Source organism: Argopecten irradians, chromosome 1, assembly GCF_041381155.1.
Source record: "Argopecten irradians isolate NY chromosome 1, Ai_NY, whole genome shotgun sequence".
Lineage (NCBI taxonomy): Eukaryota > Metazoa > Mollusca > Bivalvia > Pectinida > Pectinidae > Argopecten > Argopecten irradians.
The window spans coordinates 19,863,471-19,885,623 of NC_091134.1; the positions used below are offsets into that span (position 1 = coordinate 19,863,471).

General features: G+C 34.9%; 2 protein-coding genes across 2 annotated transcripts; one reads left to right on the top strand and one right to left on the bottom strand.

Moving 5' to 3' along the window:
• Positions 1–1,232: 1,232 nt before the first annotated feature.
• On the top strand, positions 1,233–8,204 carry LOC138320119 (dolichyl-diphosphooligosaccharide--protein glycosyltransferase 48 kDa subunit-like). The gene is made up of 11 exons (XM_069263186.1): positions 1,233–1,379; positions 2,996–3,106; positions 3,219–3,305; positions 3,641–3,744; positions 4,060–4,154; positions 4,509–4,602; positions 5,610–5,755; positions 6,114–6,261; positions 6,600–6,720; positions 7,040–7,146; positions 7,665–8,204. Exons 1-11 carry the CDS (start codon positions 1,238–1,240, stop codon positions 7,818–7,820), a joined length of 1,311 nt encoding a protein of 436 aa, XP_069119287.1. The 5' UTR covers positions 1,233–1,237; the 3' UTR covers positions 7,821–8,204.
• A 2,717-nt stretch (positions 8,205–10,921) lies between these two features.
• On the bottom strand, positions 10,922–20,299 carry LOC138320132 (uncharacterized). Its single transcript, XM_069263193.1, has 5 exons — positions 20,155–20,299; positions 14,786–14,884; positions 14,191–14,432; positions 13,624–13,834; positions 10,922–13,504 (listed from the first exon to the last, which is right to left on the bottom strand). The coding sequence occupies exons 2-5, from the start codon at positions 14,847–14,849 to the stop codon at positions 13,350–13,352; spliced, it is 672 nt and encodes a 223-aa protein (XP_069119294.1). The 5' UTR covers positions 14,850–14,884; positions 20,155–20,299; the 3' UTR covers positions 10,922–13,349.
• Between the last annotated feature and the right edge of the window lie 1,854 nt (positions 20,300–22,153).

A 22,153-nucleotide genomic window follows, 5' to 3' on the forward strand; every position in this document is an offset into this window, starting at 1 on the left:
AAAAGTAACTAATTGCGTCACGAAAAAATTCCGTGCCACCATTTTCTATATGGAATTAGGTACTGATTGCGCATGCATCAAAAGAAAAATGAATTATCTTTTATTATTTTTTGTGTTAATAAGTACAGATTGTGCAGACAACAAAAGCAAAACATAATGTCATGTATTTTTGTGTAAATAAGACATACGTAATACATCAGTACATGATTAAGTATCAATTATTGTCAAAAAAAAAAAATTTTGTGTATGCTCTGTCGATAGTGGAGCATTTTAAAGTTATCCAATGGTTAAAGCTACTTTCACTTTCAATTTACATAATATGTACATTGTACCTAGATACACTAATGTTTGCATATTGTATCGTTCAAAATAATAGTTCCGTTGAATATATAATTCGTTGTTGATAATACACACAATTAATTTAGCATGGGATTAAATATATACAACAGCGAAATCAGATGAATTCTTTATGTTTTGTTTCTCTCATTCTGAAGGATTCTACGTTGGCAGTTTTTCATTGGCTAAACTTTCTTGGGTTTACTCATTCTTCCGCATCGAAAGTAGGTCTTTTTGCTTATACCTTGGAAGGTTTTACAACAATTTAGCCTTTCAAAGTAAAATATTTCTAATTAATATAATAAGTTGTTTATATATGAACGTATACATATTTGTGAAGAATCACCGTCGAATATTAAACCGCACATAAAACGGACTATTTTAGTCGAATTACTACTCACACGAAGTAGACAAGATGGCTGCCACCATGATGAAAGTAGCCGGTTTGGTGTTGATTGCTGTGGTTTGCAGCGTTAGCGCAAATAAAAGGACATTGGTGTTAGTGGATAATTGGTCCATTCGAGAAACACATTCTGTATTCTTCAAGTCACTTAGAGGTAAGGACTATGTTTTGCAAAATTGTTAAAAGTTGCCGGAACGCTTACGGGTTACCGGCAACCTGCCACGTCACTTCGACACATTTATTTGCCGAAGCAATTTGAGTGAAATCAAACACGCTCGTATGCTGTCAAATGCTCTGATGCATAAGAGTGCTTACCAAACCATGCTATATACGACAATAGTGTTATTGGTAAATGCATTTTTCATTGACGAGTAGCCTATTACATTTATATCGCGCACCTGGCGAGTGTTAATACAGGGGAGATAACTAGTGTAATAAACCGACAAATAAAACGGACTATTTTAGTCGAAATAACTAACTCACATCGAAGTAGACAAGATGGCTGCCACCCATGATGAAAGTAGCCGGTTTGTGTTGATTGCTGTGGTTTGCAGCGTTAGCGCAAATAAAAGGACATTGGTGTTAGTGGATAATTGGTCCATTCGAGAAACACATTCTGTATTCTTCAAGTCACTTAGAGGTAAGGACTATGTTTTGCACACTTGTAAAAAAGTTGTCGAAACGCTTACGGGGTTACCGGCAACCTGCCACGTCACTTCCACACATTTATTTGCCGAAACAATTTGAGTGAAATCAAACACAAAGCAAAGCTGGTATGCTGTCAAATGCTCTGATGCATAACAGTGCTTACCAAACCATGCTATATACGACTTACATATTAGTGTTATTGGTAAATGCGCATTTTTCATTGACGAGTAAGCCTATTACATATTTATATCGCGCACCTGGCGAGTGTTAATACAGGGGAGATAACTAGTGTAATAAACCCGACAAATTAATTTTCATTCATTTCGTGTAAATGATTAATCTAACAATCCAATATATCGATAATGTGAAAAATAGGACGTGTTCAGCCTATTTAATTCCATGACAAAAATGGATAATTTTGCCATAAAAACATAGCATCAACTCAAAGGCCAACATTACAGACACGATGGCTACACACAGATTGATACTTTTCTACAAATTAATACACAATAAGTTGCCGTCGAATACCAGACCATACTCATACCATAGACCACAGAACCAAACACACAAAGCCACTCTGCTTTCAGACAAATTCGAACTACAAACACTCCATAGCCACACTGCTTATCTCTGCTACAAAGGACACACATACAAATATTCATTTTTCCCACGAAACAATAACACAATGGAATCTTCTCCCTGTAGCAGCAGTTACAATGCACTACACTCGAGGACTGCAAGGCACATATTTTCAACGTAGCCCTTGAAGCCCTCACACATTAGTTCTGCACACACCTTTTATCTATATACCTAAAAAAAAAAAAAAAATCACAAATCTAATCCTTTCACACCCTTGCACCCCTACAGGTCCCCCGGGACATAATCGTCATATTTTGACGGCGTCCCGTAAACAGAAGAAGAAGAAGATCTATTGATTTTGGCAAAAAACAAAAACAAAAAACAACACAAAATAAATAAAAAATGGCCACAAAAAACACATAATCATAATCATATATCCTGCTTTCGCTCCATATAGACCATTAACCGAAAATCTTACATCTGTTGTTTCAGGCTACATCATCACAACTAATGGCCATGAATCTTTAGTGTTTCTCTGTAAAAGTGCAATTTTAAGGAGAATCGAATAAATGCATATTAATATTGTCTACCTATATATACCTTTCCGGAGAAAAATAAAAAGGCTTCTTAAAAAACATTAATAACATCAGAAAATATATACCATGACGTCCTAAGGTGAGGTTACCACACCAAACACATGCAGGATTTTCTGTGTAATATATGATAACAATGGAGAGTCATTTCGCTAATTTGCGGTTTTAACGCAATGATAGTCAAATACTGCGCGGTATTTAGGACGACAGTGGGAAACATAAGACGACCCGCGATATGAAAATTTGCATTTTAGTTATTCTAATTAAATTGAAGGTGATGATTTAGTATTATTAATGGTAAGTTGATAACTTTAGCGACTCTACAAAAATATCAATCTCGTTTTACTTTCCATTTTAGAAATTAAAATTCGTTTCGGAAAGGTTGTAGGCCTTTAATTGAAGTAAAGTAAAGATAATCCATGTTTTTATTTTGCAGACCAAGGATTTGAACTTACTTTCAAGACTGCTGATGATGGGGGTTTGGCACTGGTGAAGTTTGGAGAATTTTTGTATGACAACCTGATCATCTTCTCCCCATCAGTAGAAGGTAAAAGACACCATACTATTGCATTATTTAAGTATGATTGTTGAATTCATAGATCAATTGTAATTTTCATATATTGAAAAAAAACACGGTCTAAATCAATGTTCTTTTATAGAATTTGGAGGAACTGTAGATGTTGCTGCCATCACTAACTTCATTGATGGAGGAGGAAATATCTTGGTGGCTGGAAGCTCCAACATTGGTAAATTATCAACCCGTTATTGAGATATTGTTTATCTTTTATATTTTGAAGTTTCATATTGCTGATATGACATATCTCTCCCAACTTGTGGTGCTTTATGGAAACAAATGATTGATTGTAAGATCAGTAAAGTAAAACATTTACAAACAAAACTGTCAGCTACAGTGAAATATATGTAGATAATGGGTGAAAGAAATAGTAATGAAAGAAAATAGAATTAAGAAAACAAGGGTAGAATTGCAAAAAAGCTAAACATATTCACTGATGCCATGAGTTATGTCCCTTTACTTTGTTAGTTTACAAGTTTTTGAATCCTATATCATCTATATGTGTAGGCGATCCTCTGAGGGAGTTGGCTACAGAGTGTGGTTTGGAATTTGATGAAGAAAAATCCAATGTTATTGATCATTTGAATTATGATGCACAAGATCAAGGAAAGGTATATGGAAGGCTATACACTTACTGTTTTGATTTATTTGATTATGCAAAGATAGTTTGCCTTTGTGTTATAGTAGTATACGTGTTATACTTCTGTAGATTACACAAATTCACTCCTTTTGCTAACATTTCTATACATGATTAAAACTAAACCAATCAAGCATCATGTGTAAAATTGGGTCTGCTGTTGTTTATATGTTATCATTTTCAATTTTAGTAATTATGAAAAACAAAATGAATATATCATATATGATGCCTTATATTTTGCAAATTGGTGGCCTATGTTAAAATTATATGAATATCATTTTGATTGCAGCATACATTGATTGTGGCAGATCCCAAAAACTTACTGGATGCTCCAATGATCGTAGGAACACAGACCACCTCCCCTATCCTCTTCAGGGGTGTAGGGTAGGTTAATTTGATCCAAATATCTTGGATAAAAGCATATATATTTGATACTTGTCAAAAGTAAAAAACAATATATACTGCAGCTTCAATTAATAAATTAGCTATTCTAATAATCAGACTTATAGTATTCCTGTTACTATTCCATTTTTTGTATCTGTAATACATTATTGTCTAATTTGTTGGTATGCATCAATTGTGAATTCAGTAATTTGTGGGCTTATGTTATGGAAATACACCTATAATGAAATTACAGTGTCACAAGAGCAATAAATACCTACCTACAAAGACAGATAAATCTGTAATAGACAATGATATGACCCTAATGATAAATTAATGACTTTACCCTGATTACAGTATGATTGCTGACCCTGAAAACCCTCTGGTTATGAATGTACTCCATGCATCTTCTACTGCCTACTCTTTCAACCCAGACAACAAGATTGAGGATGTAAGTATCGGCAAAATGTTTTTATAACAGTAGAGGTGGCTATCGCCTACAATTTCAACTATTGCAATACTATTGCTATCGAGGAAAACACAATTGCGATAGTTTAACTATTGCAGACTACAATTGCAATAGTATTGTGATAGTATTGCACTCTGAAGTGAACCCGATTACAATGCAGTCGATGAATTAGCCACCATGACATGCATCTAGTGCAGTATTGGTTTAGAGTTACTTCCCTTTACCTGCTATCGTCAGTACCAACCCAAATGCAATGGAGATCGTGATTGAGACCATTGTCGGTGTTTGGGTTTTGATTGAAAAGCATGGAAAAGTGGCATTTATAGTGACTATTAGTCCGTTAGTATATCAAACCTCTGTGAGTACATGATTTTAGTCCAAGTTACAGAAAAAATATCTGACTATTGAAACTATTGATAGTTTGGGGTACCATCGGCGATTGTTATCAACTTTTTGAATGTTGTCATCGATTGATCGAGTTCGGAGGCATATGATCGCAATATATCAATAGTCTGATGTATTGTTACACCCCTTTACAACAGTGACTTTTAAAGAATTTGGAGTAAGGATACTGGGATGTGGTGGCAAAGTGTAATCTATTTGAGGAGTGCAAGAGACTGATTTTGCATGTCGATGATTTTTCTATATGTACTCTGGATTTCCTTGAACTCCTTATCATGACCTGTCCTCAGTAACTCTAACAACTGAAAGGAAAATAATATGGAAAAATAAAACAGAATAACTCAAACTGATCACTAGTTAACACTAGTAGAGCCAGTCAAATATATATAGAGGTCTTGAAAAAGTTGTGTAGAATTATTCTAATCATGGTATACAAAAGTTCATGTCAGATAGAAAGAAAAGCATAATGGAAAGGCCATATGTGAGTCAGTGACAAGCAAACTCATTAACAATTTTGTTTTCAAGTAATTTCAGAAAAAGTTAAAGTTCTGAATTTAAAATGAATTTTGGATTATCGTAATTGATAGTACCCTCACGCTGTGGGAAAAAGCACCTTGTTGGTGGCTGCTCTCCAAGCCAGAAACAACGCCCGTGTGATGTTTGTTGGATCCCTAGACTTCTTCAGTGATGAATTCTTCACCTCATCTGTACAGCATGCCATTACCAATATGAAGTAAGTGTGCATTTTAATTTTATCATCATAGTTCTCAGCTCATCAAGGGAAATAATTTTTACAATTTCACAGATAACTTGGAAATTATTTCCCTTTTGTAAACTATAAAGCAATGGTTGAGAAAAGTGAAGCTTTCCTTACTAGGTTAGGACTCTTATGTTGGTTAAAACCAGTGAGAAAAAATATATCACCTGTATTTAAAGCATGAAATGGATATTTTTAAACTCATTTGATTTAACAAAACTTGCTATATCAGTGTAAACAAAACTTGGAGGAGGTAAAGACTGTCATAGATGTAAAAGATTTCAAAAAAATACAGTACCAAAAAATTTACAAGATTTTCTGTTTCTGTTGACAGACATGACAAGTCTGGAAATGAGCAGTTGTCCATGAGCCTAGCCCAGTGGGTGTTCAAGGAGAAGGGAGTCCTCCGTGTAGGAACTGTCAAACACAACAAGAAGGGAGAGGCTGCACCACCAGTCGCCTACACTGTGTTTGATGAAGTGGTAAGTTCTGGTTTGTCATTATAAAACAGTCATCAAAGATTTAAGTTACATACTGGTTTAGACAATCAACTATTATGAATTAAGAAATGAATTTGTAAAAACTGTTAACAAGTCAATGATGATAGAAATAAAAAGGTATTTCTGTTGAAGAAAGGTGTGATGAAGTGTTTGTCAGATTAGAATAATTAAAAGTGTAACATTTTCAAGTCTTATACATTATCTAAGCTCCTAGGCCTCCTCTATTTTTTTTGGTCTTCTCTATAAGTCTACTATAATTGATAATATAAATCAGATATTGAGTATCCAGTTGTATTATAACCACTGTATTTGTGTTACAGGAGTACTCCATCGTGATTGAGGAGCTGAAGGGAGGACAATGGAAGCCATTTGACCACAAGGATGTCCAGCTCGAATTTGTCCGCATCGACCCATTTGTGAGAACCCTCTTGACAAGCAAGAGTAAGTTGGCTGTAAAACTTATTAAATCATATTCCATTGTGCCTTGACCAATTCCACTTTGATGTATAAAGAAAGTGTAGACATTTTGTCTTGCATTTACAAACATTACTTTATTTCTTTGTACCTCCCATTGTTTAACCTTAGAGTGCAAACAAAATCATAAGAATTATGAAAATGAAAGATCCCTAACTTTTTTTTTTCAATTGATACATAAATAGTGATGAATAAAATGCTTGTGTGTTGTAGTTCATGTGAACTTTTTGTGAGGAACACTATAAGGAATTTACAAAGTATCTGTATGGTGTGACTTTTGTTTTAGATGGTGTGTTTGGTGTGACCTTCAAGCTACCTGATGTATATGGTGTTTACCAGTTCCGTGTCGACTACAACAGAATAGGATTCACCCACCTATACAGTACCACACAGGTAAAAATATTATACAAATATTTACCTTTTTGGAAGTGAATACGAGGAATTGGTAAACAACCCGAGAAAGGTGATATTCCAAACGGTCTAGACCAATCAGAAAACGGCAAAACTCAGTCATATAACAAAAAGATTTGTTTCTGATTTGGCTACTGATGTATAGACAAAATAGCAGACACAAAATGTATTGTTAGAAGTCTTGATATTTTAACAAATTATATGCTTTTATTTGAGTCTTGTTTTCATGAGGAAAAAAGTCGTCATAAGTGTTACAAATTGAACATCAATTTCCACTTGTGGTAAATATATATATTCATTGCAATTAACCAAATACATTTGATTTTATCTTTCATGATTCTATTCAGTAGCTATGTTGTTGATTACCAGGTATTCACATTGATTAAGTTTTCTTTATTTATAAGCATTTTTAGAACTTCAATACATATTGACATACAGCGAAATACAAAAAAGATTTAGAATATGTATACTGTACTTACATATCCTTGTTTGTTTTACAGGTTTCTGTGCGTCCACTAGAACACACCCAGTATGAGCGGTTCATTCCCTCAGCCTTTCCCTACTATGCCAGTGCTTTTTCAATGATGGCTGGAGTACTTATATTTAGTTTGGTTTTCCTCCATTTTAATGATACACCAAAGGAGAAGAAAGAATAACACCTTCATCATATTAACTAGATTTTTAAATTGATAATACACTAATTGAAAAAACACCAAATATTTGCGTTTAAAGTATTTTGTAAAAAATACCCCGTAAGAAATCATTGTTATTATTAAAGCTAAAAGAACATTGATGTTACAAGGAAGAAAGATATTTTGTGATCAGGAATTAAGTCATTAGGTGTTAAAACAGACATACAAGAATGTACTAGAGTTGGCAAAAAGACTAAATTGGAATTTTTTTTATAACTTAAGTGTTACCATCTGAGTATTTTGTAGTCTCAATCTTTCATCCCATTAAATATACATTTTTGTATTTTGTGTTGTTTTATACTGAGAAAAGAAATCCTCAAATTAAAAGAACTTTTCAAGAAAAAAAAATGTTGTTTGTATTTCTTGCATACCAAGCAGTCTATGGTATTGGTATAGTTCTATAATACATTTCTTTCTTGTAGTTGATCTACAGAATCCTGATAAATGTAGATCACATTTTAGCACTGGATTACTAGTAAGAACACCATGGCTTGCAACCAAACATCTGGAATGTTAATATTACGAGTTCTCGCCATTAATTTACACTATCCTCAACATGTCTGGCGTTTCAATGTACATGCACTACTAACAAAAGGCTCAATTAAGACTATAAGTAGAAGTTGTAAGTTTCCTATTTATTTGACCACTCTGACCTTGAGAGCAGGTCAAGGTCACTCAAATTCACAAACTTGAAAGTGATTCATACAGTATGCTATAAATTGAGTACTTTTAAAGGGACAATTAAATAAGACTTATTCAACAGTTGAATTCCAAATCGTATAGCTGTATGCTGTACTCGTATCCGAGCCAATGTCACGTAAGTGATGTACATAACCACCGAGGAGTTGACACACAACTGTTAAAGCGGACACGAGTAGTTCTGTACAAAAATTACTCCACTAGCAAGGGTCAGAGTTCGTTATACAAGACGTCCGACCACAATGTGTTATGACAGACAGCGAGCGAGTTTGAACATTTTCACATACATTTCACTACAGTGGCATATTCTGGCATATCGGTTCACAGTAAAACAACTAATCTCACTTTCATTACAACTGCTTTGTTTCCGACATATGTGCAAATTGCAATGTAATCTTAGACTGAATTGTCCCTTTAAGCCATTTGGAGAATTATAACCTATATGCTGTAGCCTGTCTTGCATTTGGTGAATAAAAAACTTGGAACTTAACATTTGGAGATTTTCACAGATTTGACTGCTCTGACCTCAGAAGTAGGGTAGTCCTTCGTCCAAGCATGCAACGACATGGTCAGTTCTTTAAACCTCTTAGTTATTGACAAGAAGTCTGTGAAATATTCAGTCGTGAACAATATCGGCTCTCTAGACCTTTTAGTCATTGGTAAGTTTACTTCTATAAAATGTCCTTTTTGACCCCCCTTTGACATTGAGGGAAGGTCGACTCTTTCAATGTGTCTTGACGGTTGAAAAAGGTAAGCTGCAATATTGTTGCTCAGAAGACTTTTAGACAGAAAATTGTGTCGTCTTTTGAGCTACAACTGGTGCCTATTACTGCTAATGGATCAAAGTAATGATTATGCAAACTATCATAAAACGTTTGTTTGCATTTTATCGTTCCTGTTTGATATCGCTTACCTACTAGGAAATAAAACTGAACCATTAAAAAATCAAATTCTCATCGAGGCGTTATTTTTTTTTACATAATACACATGAAGGTCTTTCTGGATTAGAATTTATACAGCAAGTTCACAAATTGTGAATTTGACGTCTTGTGAGCGGTACGGTAGATTTTAAGAATAGTAATTATGTTTGTTTTGGACAAAAATAATATGTAAATGAATTTATACGCATGAAATAATTGGAAACCTACAAAAAAGTATAGAAAACTGTGAATTTCGGAGGCAGTGCTCCACTACGACACATAAGGACTAATTCGTACCCGGCCGATTCGTTCTAGACAAAGGTAACATTGAAATCTAAGTAATATTTTAGGAAGTGTGAATAACCTAAAATAGAATCATAAGATTAACATTGATAAACGAATGGATGTCTCGACTGATTTGGAGTTCGAATTTAATGCGAGACAATTATCATATACTGACCTTAGACATAAAAAACAAGAGGCCCAGGGGCCTGTATCGTTCACATGGTTTGTAATCCCAAAATTTACACAAACTCTGTTCCCCTTCCCTAATGATAATTCTGGCCAAATTAGGTTACAATCCATGCAGAACTCGGCTTGTAGTGATTTAAAGGAAATGTTGACGGATGAACGGACGGACGAACGGCGGACGCCGCTCCATGGCACAAGCACACCGGCTCTTACGAAGGCCCCGATTTCTCGAAACTTAAGTGCAGACTTAAGTCAAAACTAAAACATAAAGGTTTCGTTAAAACATGTATAACATCAGAAAATATATATCGATGGCATAAGATGAGGTAACAGCACCAAAAATATGCATGGTTTCTCCCGTAATATATGAAAACAGAGGAGAGCCATTTCGCTGTTTTGCCGTCTGGCGCAGCGATAGTCAACTACCGCGCAGTATTTAGGATGACGGCGGGAAACATAAAACTAACCGCGTTATGAAAATTAACATTTTATTTATTTTAATAAAATTGTTCAGAAGGTGATGATACGTGTAGTATAAACGGCAAGTTAATAATTTTTGTGACTCTTCAAAATTATCGGTCTCGTTTTACATTCCCATTTTAATAATTATAAGCCGTTTCGGAAAGGTAATGGGCCTTAAGTCAAAACTTAAGTTTTTCTCCTTATGTAACGTATATGATTTTTTACTTAAGTCATTTTTTGACTTAAGTTTGATTCGAGAAATCGGGGTCAGGTGAGCTAATAAGTTACATCATCAAAAGCAAAATAAGTTTTGGTTTGTGGTGGCCGAGTGGTTAAGATGTCTCGCCATATTACCACAAGCTATCCGCCTCCGAGTTGTGAGTTGCCTGGTACCGCTTGCTGGTCGGTGGTTTTTCTCCGGGTATTCTGACTGTCCTCCATCAAGTCCTTACTGTAAATGACCCGGCTGTTAATTGGACGTTAAACTGATAAAATCAAACCAAACAAAACACGTTGTAAAATTAAAAAATTATTTATTTCCAATTCAACTAAGAAAGGTCTAGATCTATTAACTTTTTTGTAGGATCCCTCTGTTTATCTATGACAATTGCACAATTTCCTAACGGTGCTACAAACACTTGTAGTGTTATTCGTTACATGTACTTATATTTCCAACATCAAAATCGAGATCTTTCAAAAGAACATCTTGTTTACATGTAAGGCATTGGGTTACACATTGTTGTGGAGAAAATCTGAAAATTATCAAACCATGGCAATGACACTAAAAATCACGATAATCTCAAAATTACAGATGGTGAACAATAGAATACTTATATCATTTGTGATATCCTCAATCAATGATGACCGTTACTTTATACCCTCAATTATTCAATGAAACAATAGGGTTGGTTGTTTTGTTAATAAATGATTCAACTTAAAATTGGATATTTTAATAAGAAAATAGAAATTTTGCGACAATAGGTCATAAAATAAAGAATACAATCTATATTTGTTAAATGCTTAATAAGGGATAATCCTTGTTCTACTACAGAAAACTGAACTGTGCATCTATAGTATTACGAATAGGCAAACTTCACAATATCACACCAGAAGTGTCAAACATAACATTCGTGACCTTCCCCTCTCTCATCGCAACGTGACAGGTTCCTAAGCAACGTCATGTGACCAGTTGTGTTCCATCTGCCAATATCAGTAATAACTAAAATCTTCATCACCAAAAAACACAAGCAACGTTCCTGGCCAAGGTCACATGACTTACAAACCTCATCTAGCCAAAGTCACATAACTTACCATCCTCATATGGCGTTTCACATGCAAACCTCACGTGCCAATTTCGCTAGCCAGTAATCGAATGACCACTCAGCATACGTGAAACTAACTACACACTTAAAATAGTATCCTAATGATAAAGTTGCAACGTATTCTAAATAGATTATAAATGACGGTGTTAAGAGATTAAAATTCCATTACGTATAAAAAAAAGTATGGCTTATTAAACAGTGGAAATATATATGTGTTTATTTTGTTTTATTACATACTTTTATATTAATATTTAAAACTTTGGTCCGACAATCTCCAGCGGCTGATCATGATGTCTTTTTACTGCAATTACATTGTAAAACAGTAAATATAAATCTACAACTTTAAGTATTGCTTGCGTGGACGTTTTACAAAGACTTTGAGTCATATATGATTATATTCTAAATAAAGTTTTGTGACTCTTTTCCCTAATACTTTGAATTAGAAATTTTCGTTCACAATGACGTTGTATGAAGCCAGTTGAATGGAACATGTATATGACCGACGTTGTGGAATGGTATGTATCTGATAGAGATTAAATGTATGATAACATTTCACAATATCAAACTAAACTGACATTTCACTACGTCATATATACGTATTTTATGAAAACCTACCAAATAGCATAATGCCCCTTGACGCTTTCATACAATGCACATTTGTTAGTGTAAGAGAATTATCACAAACACTAAAGGCATTATGTAACATCAATAACGGTGCGATGATACTGGAATTTCACAATGTATAAGCTCCTTGAACTAGGTTTGAAATTAAATGAACAATCTAAAACACACAGGAAAAAATTCTCGGAACCAATTTTAAAACCTTTAACATTCGTTCATCCTGAGCTTTACATAAACAACACATCGTAAATAACATATACAATATATAAATTTTGAAAAAGTGAACAAAATATTGCTGTTGGTTTTAAACCATAATATAACTAATTCATAGGAATATTTTCGGTTATATGAGCGTCGCTTGGACGTCCTGGCATAGGTTTAAAATGCACAAACACATTTGTCGATCCTCACGTTTAACTTCTTGCACACCATGCTGCCACACACCTTACTTAAGAATCTCTATTTAAGCGAGAATTTGGGAATTATGCTTTTGGATATTTACATCAATTGTAGTAAAATGTATTAGATGAAATATATTTATTAAGTTTTTATAAGTAAGTACCTAATACAAAATTTGTTGTGAATATATATTTAACTAAATTGTTTTGCAGGAAAAATTGCAATCCGTCTCATTTTATAAAATACAATACAAAACAATGATGCTATCACTTACTGAAACATACACCAAAATTCTTTCACACGCCCTCACAACTCTCCGAGTACAAAAAATCGTGGTGGAAACTATTTTTTTTTCTTTTTTTCTCTCCAGTCATGAGTTTGTTGAGACATTCATGTGGTAGGTTTAGCCAAAACTGACTAATGTTCCAAAATATCTCCAAGTCATCGGTACGTTTTTTCTTCCCATCACGCAACAAGCACCACTGCAATCATGCTCACAGGAGTTGCTAAAGTCTCGTTCAACCAGACGCCTGATTCAGACGTCTGCGTCTGGTTGAGCGAGATTAGAGTTGTTGGGAATCGTGGGAACCGGAAGTGACTTATGCATCAGAGGGAACACCTGAGTAGGCTTTGTTTTTGTAGTAGTAGTATGTGATAAGGAGGGCTACGAGGAACATACAGGCTAGACACACTCCAACCACGATACCGATGATACGGGTGTTGTGGACGGCCTCCTCTATATCAACGAAGATAACTGAAACAAAACAAAAGTAGAAATCAGCAATTGTGTTGCCCAGGCCCATCAGAAGCAATTATACACTTGTTTTGTGATAAAGGATAGAAAATTCTGGCAATATGAAACAGAACACTTACTATCTTCCTCGTTCGGTCCCATTCGTCCGCCAGAACTCTGACCACCTTTGTTTGGGTTGATGTCATATGAGGCACAACGGGCAAACACATCGGCGGTGAAGTTGTAGGGGCTGTGGTCCTTGATAGGGTTCTGGTACAGTCTAAGGGTCATTTCTCGTTGACCGTTCACACACCATTCAGCAGCTGGTAATGCCGGTGGACAATCCAATTTCTGTTAAAAACAATGTTCAGTCAAAACATATACAGATGCACATAATTTGAACTAAATAATTCATCTTTGTATTGTTGGATATGAGTACTTTGTATCTGGATAAACTGGGTTATTTGACTCATTTTCGTTGAATACATTTATAGCTTCATGTATACTGATGATTTTATTAGTCAATCGCTTTTATTCATTTACCACAAGAAAAGAAATAAACTTTTGGTTTTCACTCTTACAGCATTAAACCTTAAATGCTACTGCCTCACCATGAAATCTGGATGGGACTGGATTGGATCGACATGAGTTACACCAATGCTTGAAAGAGGCTTTACCTTATATACAAAATATGTAAATGGACTTACCAAGACCTTGGAGTTTGACGTGAATTCGGCGTTGACGTAGCACATGGTGTTCTTTGCAGTGACGTTTACACACAATACCACTGCGTCATCGCATTGGTTCAATGTGTCCAAGGCAATGAACTTTTTGACGCAATCGCCTCCTCCAAGTGGAACGTTACCGGCTGTAGAGATAACTGCTTTATCGCTCACAGCCAATTCTGTTGTTGTCATGTCACAGTTATCATCCAAATTTACTTGTTTCACTGAATAAAAGACGTATGAAATACCAGTAATGAAACCAATATTGTTACCCAACAAAAAAAGTGAAAGCATTATACGCGCGTAATTTCATTAACAAATACTGTACGTTAAAGATTGCAGTTACGTATGAACAATTATGTGCAACCATAATTCAAGGTGGTACCAATTTCCTACAAAATGACACGTCAAGTTTGCAATGTAAACTTTCTCAACGAAAGATTTGCAAGCATTGGTAATGAAAGTGTATTCCATGACTTAGGAAATTTATATAAACATAATAGAAGTAGTAATACAGTAATCATTGTCTCTGAGAGACATTTGAAATAAAAGGGGTGCCGTTTGTCTGTTTGCTTACCTGCTCCATATGAAGTGGTTGCCAGTGCCAACAAGGCCAGAAGTGATAAACTGATTGACGCCATATTCCTCTTATCAGCGACTACTTCCTGTCAAGATCCTGTAAAGAAAATGGAGTCAAAAGTTTCAATTATATTCCAATATCAGCAAAATAAATATCTAATCGATGGATTCATAGTTAGACCACTATACAACGAATAATTCAAAGTTAGAATACAACAGCTGCAGTGGTTGAATCTCCAGTAAAATTAAAATCATTCTAACACAATTCCCGTGTAGAATACATAGCTCTATTGTTGTAGAAACGCATTCTACAAATTAATTCTCGGATGGCGTTGTCCTTCTATGTCATTCGTTTTGAGTGAAGGTAATCACCATAAAATATACAAACATTATTCGTAACATCACTCGAACCGATGACAAACGGTTACCGATCAAAAGTGAACGCTCAAACCTATGTTCTCGTCCATGCCTATGTAACACTATATGTAAGCACCCTTTACAGTTTTAACATGTGTTGAGAACGATCCCCGAATGAGCTTCAGACTATACTGGTGGAGGTACCGTTCGTGGACGGCTATGTCAATGACTATTTCAGGCTATGGATTTTCTTTGGGCTGTTCCTAAAGGTCACTGGATTACAGCCAAACTCTCTTGATTGGAAATTGTATTTATCGACCGGGCCGAGGAAAAGCAATACATGGGCTGCTGCAGCCGTAAGGAAGTTCTCCGGTGACATTTCTTGTTTTGGAAATTGCAAAAAGCTCTTTGATCAAGGTTGAAGCAATATGAAAGGCTTATAGGTCAATTGCGAGAGTCCATTGTCAAGCTGTTATGTTTAATTTTAAAAGTGCAGCATTGTTGTGTAAATCTTTATCAACATCAACAACATTTCTGATTATTAAGTTCGGTAGACTTCTCAACATGAACAGTTTAAACAAAACCTTCCGGTTTATGTTAGATTGATAGACTTCTGGAGACAAACAACTTCTGGTTTATATAAGGTCGATAGTCTCCTCAACATAAACAACTTCCGCTCTATGTAAGGCGATAGACATATTAACATGAACACTTCCGGTTTATGTTAGGTCAGTAGACTTCGAAACATCAACAATTTACGGATTACTGCTACTGCTAATTCCTAACTAGTACTGCAAGTCTTGTTAAAAAAAAGAGCTTTTAAAAATCATTGGTAGCAAAATACAAGAGGCGGGGAGGGGGCAATCCTTCATGACAAGATGGTTATGGTCATCATGATTTATTAATTGTAAATTGGGCGAAACGAATGCTTTGTACGTTACGTTTAAGACGGTTACTGTAACAAGTGGGGTGCTCCCAGTTAAACTTCTGAATACGGTTAATCACGATTTCACATAAATATCTAATGCTGGCAATACATTGCAGTAAATCGATTGTTCCTTTTCCGTGTTAAACTTCACCATAAGTTGTGCGTTCCAAATGTATGGCGTCAAAAGTAACATATTCATAGGAAAAACAAGCGAGATTAGTTTTGGTCAAGAACTAATGTTGTTAAATATACCTGCCGTGTACTATGCATTTTTAAAGAAGTTTACGAACTCATGACGTACGTAAAATGCGTATCTAACTACAGGATGGGGATATATTTTAAAAACATCAAACAAAAAAAATAAACAAGATACTTAAAACAAACAGACATTTTGATTAAATTATCGGTCATTGCTTTGTACTGTGTTGTCACTCGGCCATTTCCGTCCAGTTTCGGAACTTACGAATCTAATCCAGTTCTAATATTTTTCATGACTTTATCCGTTCTCTGCGTTCAATGGCAATTGGTGCAAATTCAATAATTGGTGATCAACACAATCAAAATTTGTTTCACGTCAAATGTTTGTCCAAAGTTCTTGATTTACAAATGCAAATTTACTGTTTGGAAAGTAATATTCACTTTGAAGACTGTACCAACCATGTAAAAATTTTGATATAAAAGGCACCTGACTTAATATAATATGTGGATTCTTCCATTCCAATAGTATACATTATAACGTCTAAAATTAATCTGATTACAATTAAAACACGACATTAAGATTAAAATGATAACTCTACATATTATAACACTAAAGAATGTGACATGGACACAACTCTAATCCGATGTTAAAAGCAGAACACAAATGTACTACAACCGGGAACAAAGGCCCGGTCACAGGTAAAGCAGAGGTCTGTCTTTGATCTGCCTGTAAGTATATACCCCGGGGTTACAATCACTGGGCACATTCATGGAGTCTATTGTCATGTTACCAATATTTACCCAGGGGAGCAGGACCCGTGTCAAGACCCTTAGGGACTAGAGGACTTTACATATTGTTTGACGGGTCCACTAATAGATAAGACCTCTTGTCCAATAACAATTATCATGTGTGTGTTTTTATCGCCATTTACGGTTAGCCTGCGGGTGTACATAGTGTATAGGGTCACTGTACAGACACAGGGACCTGGGCATTGTTAGTGTAGGGTCCCTGTACAGACACGGGGACCTGGGCATTGTTAGTGTAGGGTCCCTGTACAGACACAGGGACCTGGGCATTGTTAGTGTAGGGTCCCTGTACAGACACAGGGACCTGGGCATTGGGGTCCCTGTACAGACACAGGGACCTGGACATTGTTCAAAGTCTACATTTATATCTGGACTTAGTGTCGTTGATAATATTCTGCTGTTACGTTTTAGTAGTTTGGATTGAAATTAGGTCAATTCTCCTGTATGCTTCACACATCACATATATAGGAGAGTGCTTTTATACATGTATGTTGTCCAATCACACGAAATTTCAATCTAGCGTGTCCAAATTTTCTATAAAGAGACTAGATAACAAAAAGTTCAAATGTAATAAGTAGATTATGTAACAGTATCAGGTAATTTAGGTGATTACTGCAGTTCTCGGAATGACATAAGAATTTGCACTGCAATATCAAATTTGTATACAATTATACATGTGCACCAATCTGTTATTGATCTGAAGTATATTGTCGTCTGTTGATCGACTATACATGTATACATGTTCAAACGTCAATGTACTGAAAACACGTGCATTCGTAATGGCAGATATGTAATCACATCAATACCAGGTATGCGGATTCGGTATGAAATGCCTATCGCGATGGACACTAGATAGTAAGTAGGTACAGTGATGAGTGTGTCTAGATTGTACGAGTGTACGTATACGACTCTATCAGCGACAAGTCGTTAATTATACATCAGGTCACGTGGAGATGTATTGATTTCATTATAACACATGACGTTGCTACCGACTCTCTCAGTGTCAGCATCAGTATCCATATTCTTTGTCACGCCGTGATGCGCTCAGCCTCTTGCGGCAATACACATCACCTGGACTTCTTGTTACCGTGGCAACAAACTTACGTCATATTCTATGATTAATTGTTACACCGTAAGAAATATCTAGAGTCTGTCTGGTTTATATCACAGGGTTATTCGTGAAAATAAATAAAAGTAAACTAGAAACCAAATGTCTGTGACAAAAACATGTCCACCTCCAGATAAAATATAGGCAAGACAGGTCAGTACAAGACGAACACAGCTAATATGGGTAGCACCTCCTAATACCTTCATCCCCATTTAATAGTGGACATCACTCTTAATAGTTAGGACAACAATCTGAAGAAAACATAAGTTCACCCTACCTAGAGGTGACGCAAAATAAAGCTGATAATATGTGCCTCCAATATGCCCAATTCTCAATGTTATTGCTCTATAAATTTAAATAACGTACGATCTTTGGTATAGCGATGATCATATATTTTATTATCCAGTATCCACCGTAAGGTACGTAGCGTTAAGTCACCTTCCAAATGTAAGTAAGCTTATATAAAGTATAGTCACCCTTTCACAAACTTTTAAATCCTGAACCAACATCCATAATTAAAACTTTTAATTTAATATATTTACTCGCATTTAATAATAGTGGATGCATTAACTAGTGATGTTAAATGAACAAATATAAAAAATATCGAATTACCAATATGAGTATGATGGTACATTATGTAGATGAAGTCAAGCTAACTAAACGTTGCAGTACTACGCGTACGCCAGCTGTAGTAGATAGCATCGCTCCATGTGTATCGCACTGGAGGAAATTTATGAGTGACATTCGTATGTCAAATTCGTTCTTTTCGACATCTAGCATGCACTGTATTACCGTTGCTAATGCAGGTTATACAAAACTGAAGGTCAATGGTTCATCCTAGCACATGTGTTATGACTAATATGAAACAGACACATATCACATGGTTCTGTCAGAACTAAAGTATATAGCAGCAATGATATTAAACCTTGCCTTTTTAATTTTTTGGAATCATATTTTGTTATATCTTATTAAGTAATACTTGTTTTATCTAAACAAAACCGCTTCTCTTATGTAAGTTTTGAAATTCACAAATCACCTATTTAGATGCGTGATATTAGTCATTGCATAATTCCAATCTTCAAATACATAATCATTAAATGGCCAGAGGCCATAGTATGTACAGATACATTAAACGCTTCTTTTCATATGGATTCTGTTATATAGAATTTGATAAACGCTCAGCTAGGTTAACCAGAGCTATTGTTCTATATACATAACCTACATAGTGTATGTGAAATATAAAGAGGAATGTATTATGACAAGTGATTGCCTTGTTTAGGTTAATACATGTAGATATAGTTTATACAAACTCAACATAGATTATGATGAGAAATCAAGGTAATGCCGCTAGATTAACTAGTCTGGTAGAACATACAAGGATGTATAAGTACAACTAATATATAGGTCAGATTTTGTAACAATATACAATGAAAAGTCATGTGGATCTTTAATATGTATATTGATATAAATACTAAACGTTACTCTCAGCTGACCAATCGATTTTCCTCCAAAGAGATTGAGTTAGCCACCATCAAACTAAACATATACACAACTGTAGATCAGAGAATATATAAATGAGAGTAAGAACAGTCAAGCATGTCCAAATGTTCCCGTCCGTCACAACCTCACAAGGTTACAGCCAGAAATTTACCAGGCAATGTAAAAATCGACCAACGTGCACAAACATAGCACTATACTTGATTATATGGACGCTAGTCTACTAGCCAATGTATATAACCCAACCCGGCGGTTCTACATTCGCCATGCCGGTCCACTATTGAGCAATCGTCTATGATCCCCGTTCACCTTGAAATTTCCAGGTGATTAATTTGATCGAATTGGCGTTCAAACGCCGCCATCGACTACCAGTTTTGTTACATTAGCAGCAACATAATATCATCTTATTGTATCCGCATGCGATACACGAAAAAAAACATGCCGATAATTCTAGGGAATATTTCCGACTTACCTCGGGTTTCCTGGCTGCCTTAGCGTGGGTACGACAGATGACCTTGACCTTGATCAACTCGGGGACGTGTCGACGTATATTCATATACATGTACGTTTTACTATACACCTGTGTGACGAGCCGGCAACCAGTCACAATTTTAACCAATCAGATGACAGTGTTATCTTAAGTCCGTAAAGTCAGCACTGGAAACGTAGGTAAGAGTGTACAGGTGTAATAAATTAGCGTGTGTGTAGAGATTGAAATACTCACTGGGTGACATTTATATGGTACGACAGTGTTACGGTGTTCTTTCAGGGACAGAATGTCCTCCAATCTCAAATTATGTAGATTCACGTTCATGCTAATTACTATGTAGATGATTTAGAATAGATAAGTTATATACCAGTAACACTTGTAGGTTCGTCGTCTGTAATAAAACAAGGCCGTTTTCGTTTTATTCGGAACAACCGGTTCGACCGTTTTATAAGTAATTATATGTTAATAATGGTTGACCTACATTTTTTTTATACAGGCCTGTGAGGGCTTTGTTCAGGGCTCGCCTGGAAACAATATAAAATCATCAGTTCCGTCTTTTATTCATAAACGTATAATCGAAAACGACCATAGTCTCTTTTTGTCAAGAGTTCTTGGTGCCCGACATAATTTAGTAATCAGATTCACACTCAACTTCCCCGTGACACTTATGAGATAAATCGTATGCAGTAGCTAGCATTTCCCCCCGTTTCATATATATTTGTCGGTTGTGTTATAAATTGTAAAATACTATACTAATAATTATTTTAAATGTACAATACCTGAATACCTCTCATCTATTTTGGGAATGCTCTGAAGTTCAGAACTTTTTAGCAAACTTTGAAAGTCTTTTAGAATTCTGTTTATACCATTTGCAATTTATAAAGAAACAATGCTTTTCGGAAAACTTAATCATAACGGCATATATCAAAGAATAGATAATGAAATTTTTCTTTTTTTATCAAACACTTTATTTATAGAACAAGATGTTTACATGGTTCTTTAAATGTGATGGTTTTTTTAAACTGTATTAAAGATTGTTATTATGTTCAAAGATATATACCTTATGGAAAAGGAGAAAAACTTTAAAAAAATACTAAAGATTGGAAAAAATGGATAAAGCTAGTAGAACTTACGAATCCCTGACGGTTGTAAATATCTTCTATTAAAATAGAATATATATTTATTTGTTGTCATACATACATGCGTCATGCTTGCTTTTGATCGGGATGTTGAGCAGTAATTTTTAATGCAATTGTCCCTATCAAAAATAAATTGTCTTTCTAACTTCTTGCTTCCGTTTTTTCTTCTTTCTATCTTTTTCTTTCTTTACTTTTTTTACTCATGTTTATTTATTTGTTTATTCATTATTTTTCATATAAGAATATATCTGCATTTAATTCTTATTCTTCACAATCTCTCCTTTCTAGTTCATCCTATTATTCCTTCTTTCCTCCCCAATTCTTTGTTCTTTATTTTATCTTTTCTCTCCCTCCTCCCTCTCTATCAAAAAACCCAAACAATGTAATTATACTGATGAATGAAAGAATGGCAGAGTGAAAGATGTGCATGGAAGATAAATATATTCATATTTTATGATTATTTGATTATTGTAAAATTGATATATTGTTTGGCAAAAAAATAAAAAATTATAAAAAATACCTGAATACTTCAATACCTTTGATTATATTAGCCTTCTGTGTGTCAGAGTAGATATATTAAATTTAACTATTGTCTCGTATATAATTTAGCAAATACTAAGTACTAATGCCTATATTTAAAAAATGAATATGGTTTCCAGAAAATAATCCATGGTTTATATCTTTTAAGAAATTTGCATAACTTCATATAATCAGGTATTGCAAGAGATACTAAGAGGTAAGACAGGTATGAGACTTGTTAATCCTTGTAAGAGGTATACGCAACGATTTCTCTATACAAGATATGATATGAATACATCAATATTGTTACAAATATTTGTTTT

What these genes read in the sequence shown, in the direction of transcription:
- LOC138320119 (XM_069263186.1), top strand. Translation starts at nt 1,238, where the DNA reads ATGGCTGCCACCCATGATGAAAGTAGCCGGTTTGTGTTGATTGCTGTG. An exon ending in ATGCACAAGATCAAGGAAAG is followed by an intron (nt 3,745 to 4,059) that starts GTATATGGAAGG and finishes TTTTGATTGCAG; the next exon opens with CATACATTGATTGTGGCAGA. An exon ending in CATGCCATTACCAATATGAA is followed by an intron (nt 5,756 to 6,113) that starts GTAAGTGTGCAT and finishes TTCTGTTGACAG; the next exon opens with ACATGACAAGTCTGGAAATG.
- LOC138320132 (XM_069263193.1), bottom strand. Translation starts at nt 14,849, where the DNA reads ATGGCGTCAATCAGTTTATCACTTCTGGCCTTGTTGGCACTGGCAACC. An exon ending in AACCACTTCATATGGAGCAG is followed by an intron (nt 14,433 to 14,785) that starts GTAAGCAAACAG and finishes TCTTTTATTCAG; the next exon opens with TGAAACAAGTAAATTTGGAT. An exon ending in GGGACCGAACGAGGAAGATA is followed by an intron (nt 13,505 to 13,623) that starts GTAAGTGTTCTG and finishes GTTTTGTTTCAG; the next exon opens with TTATCTTCGTTGATATAGAG.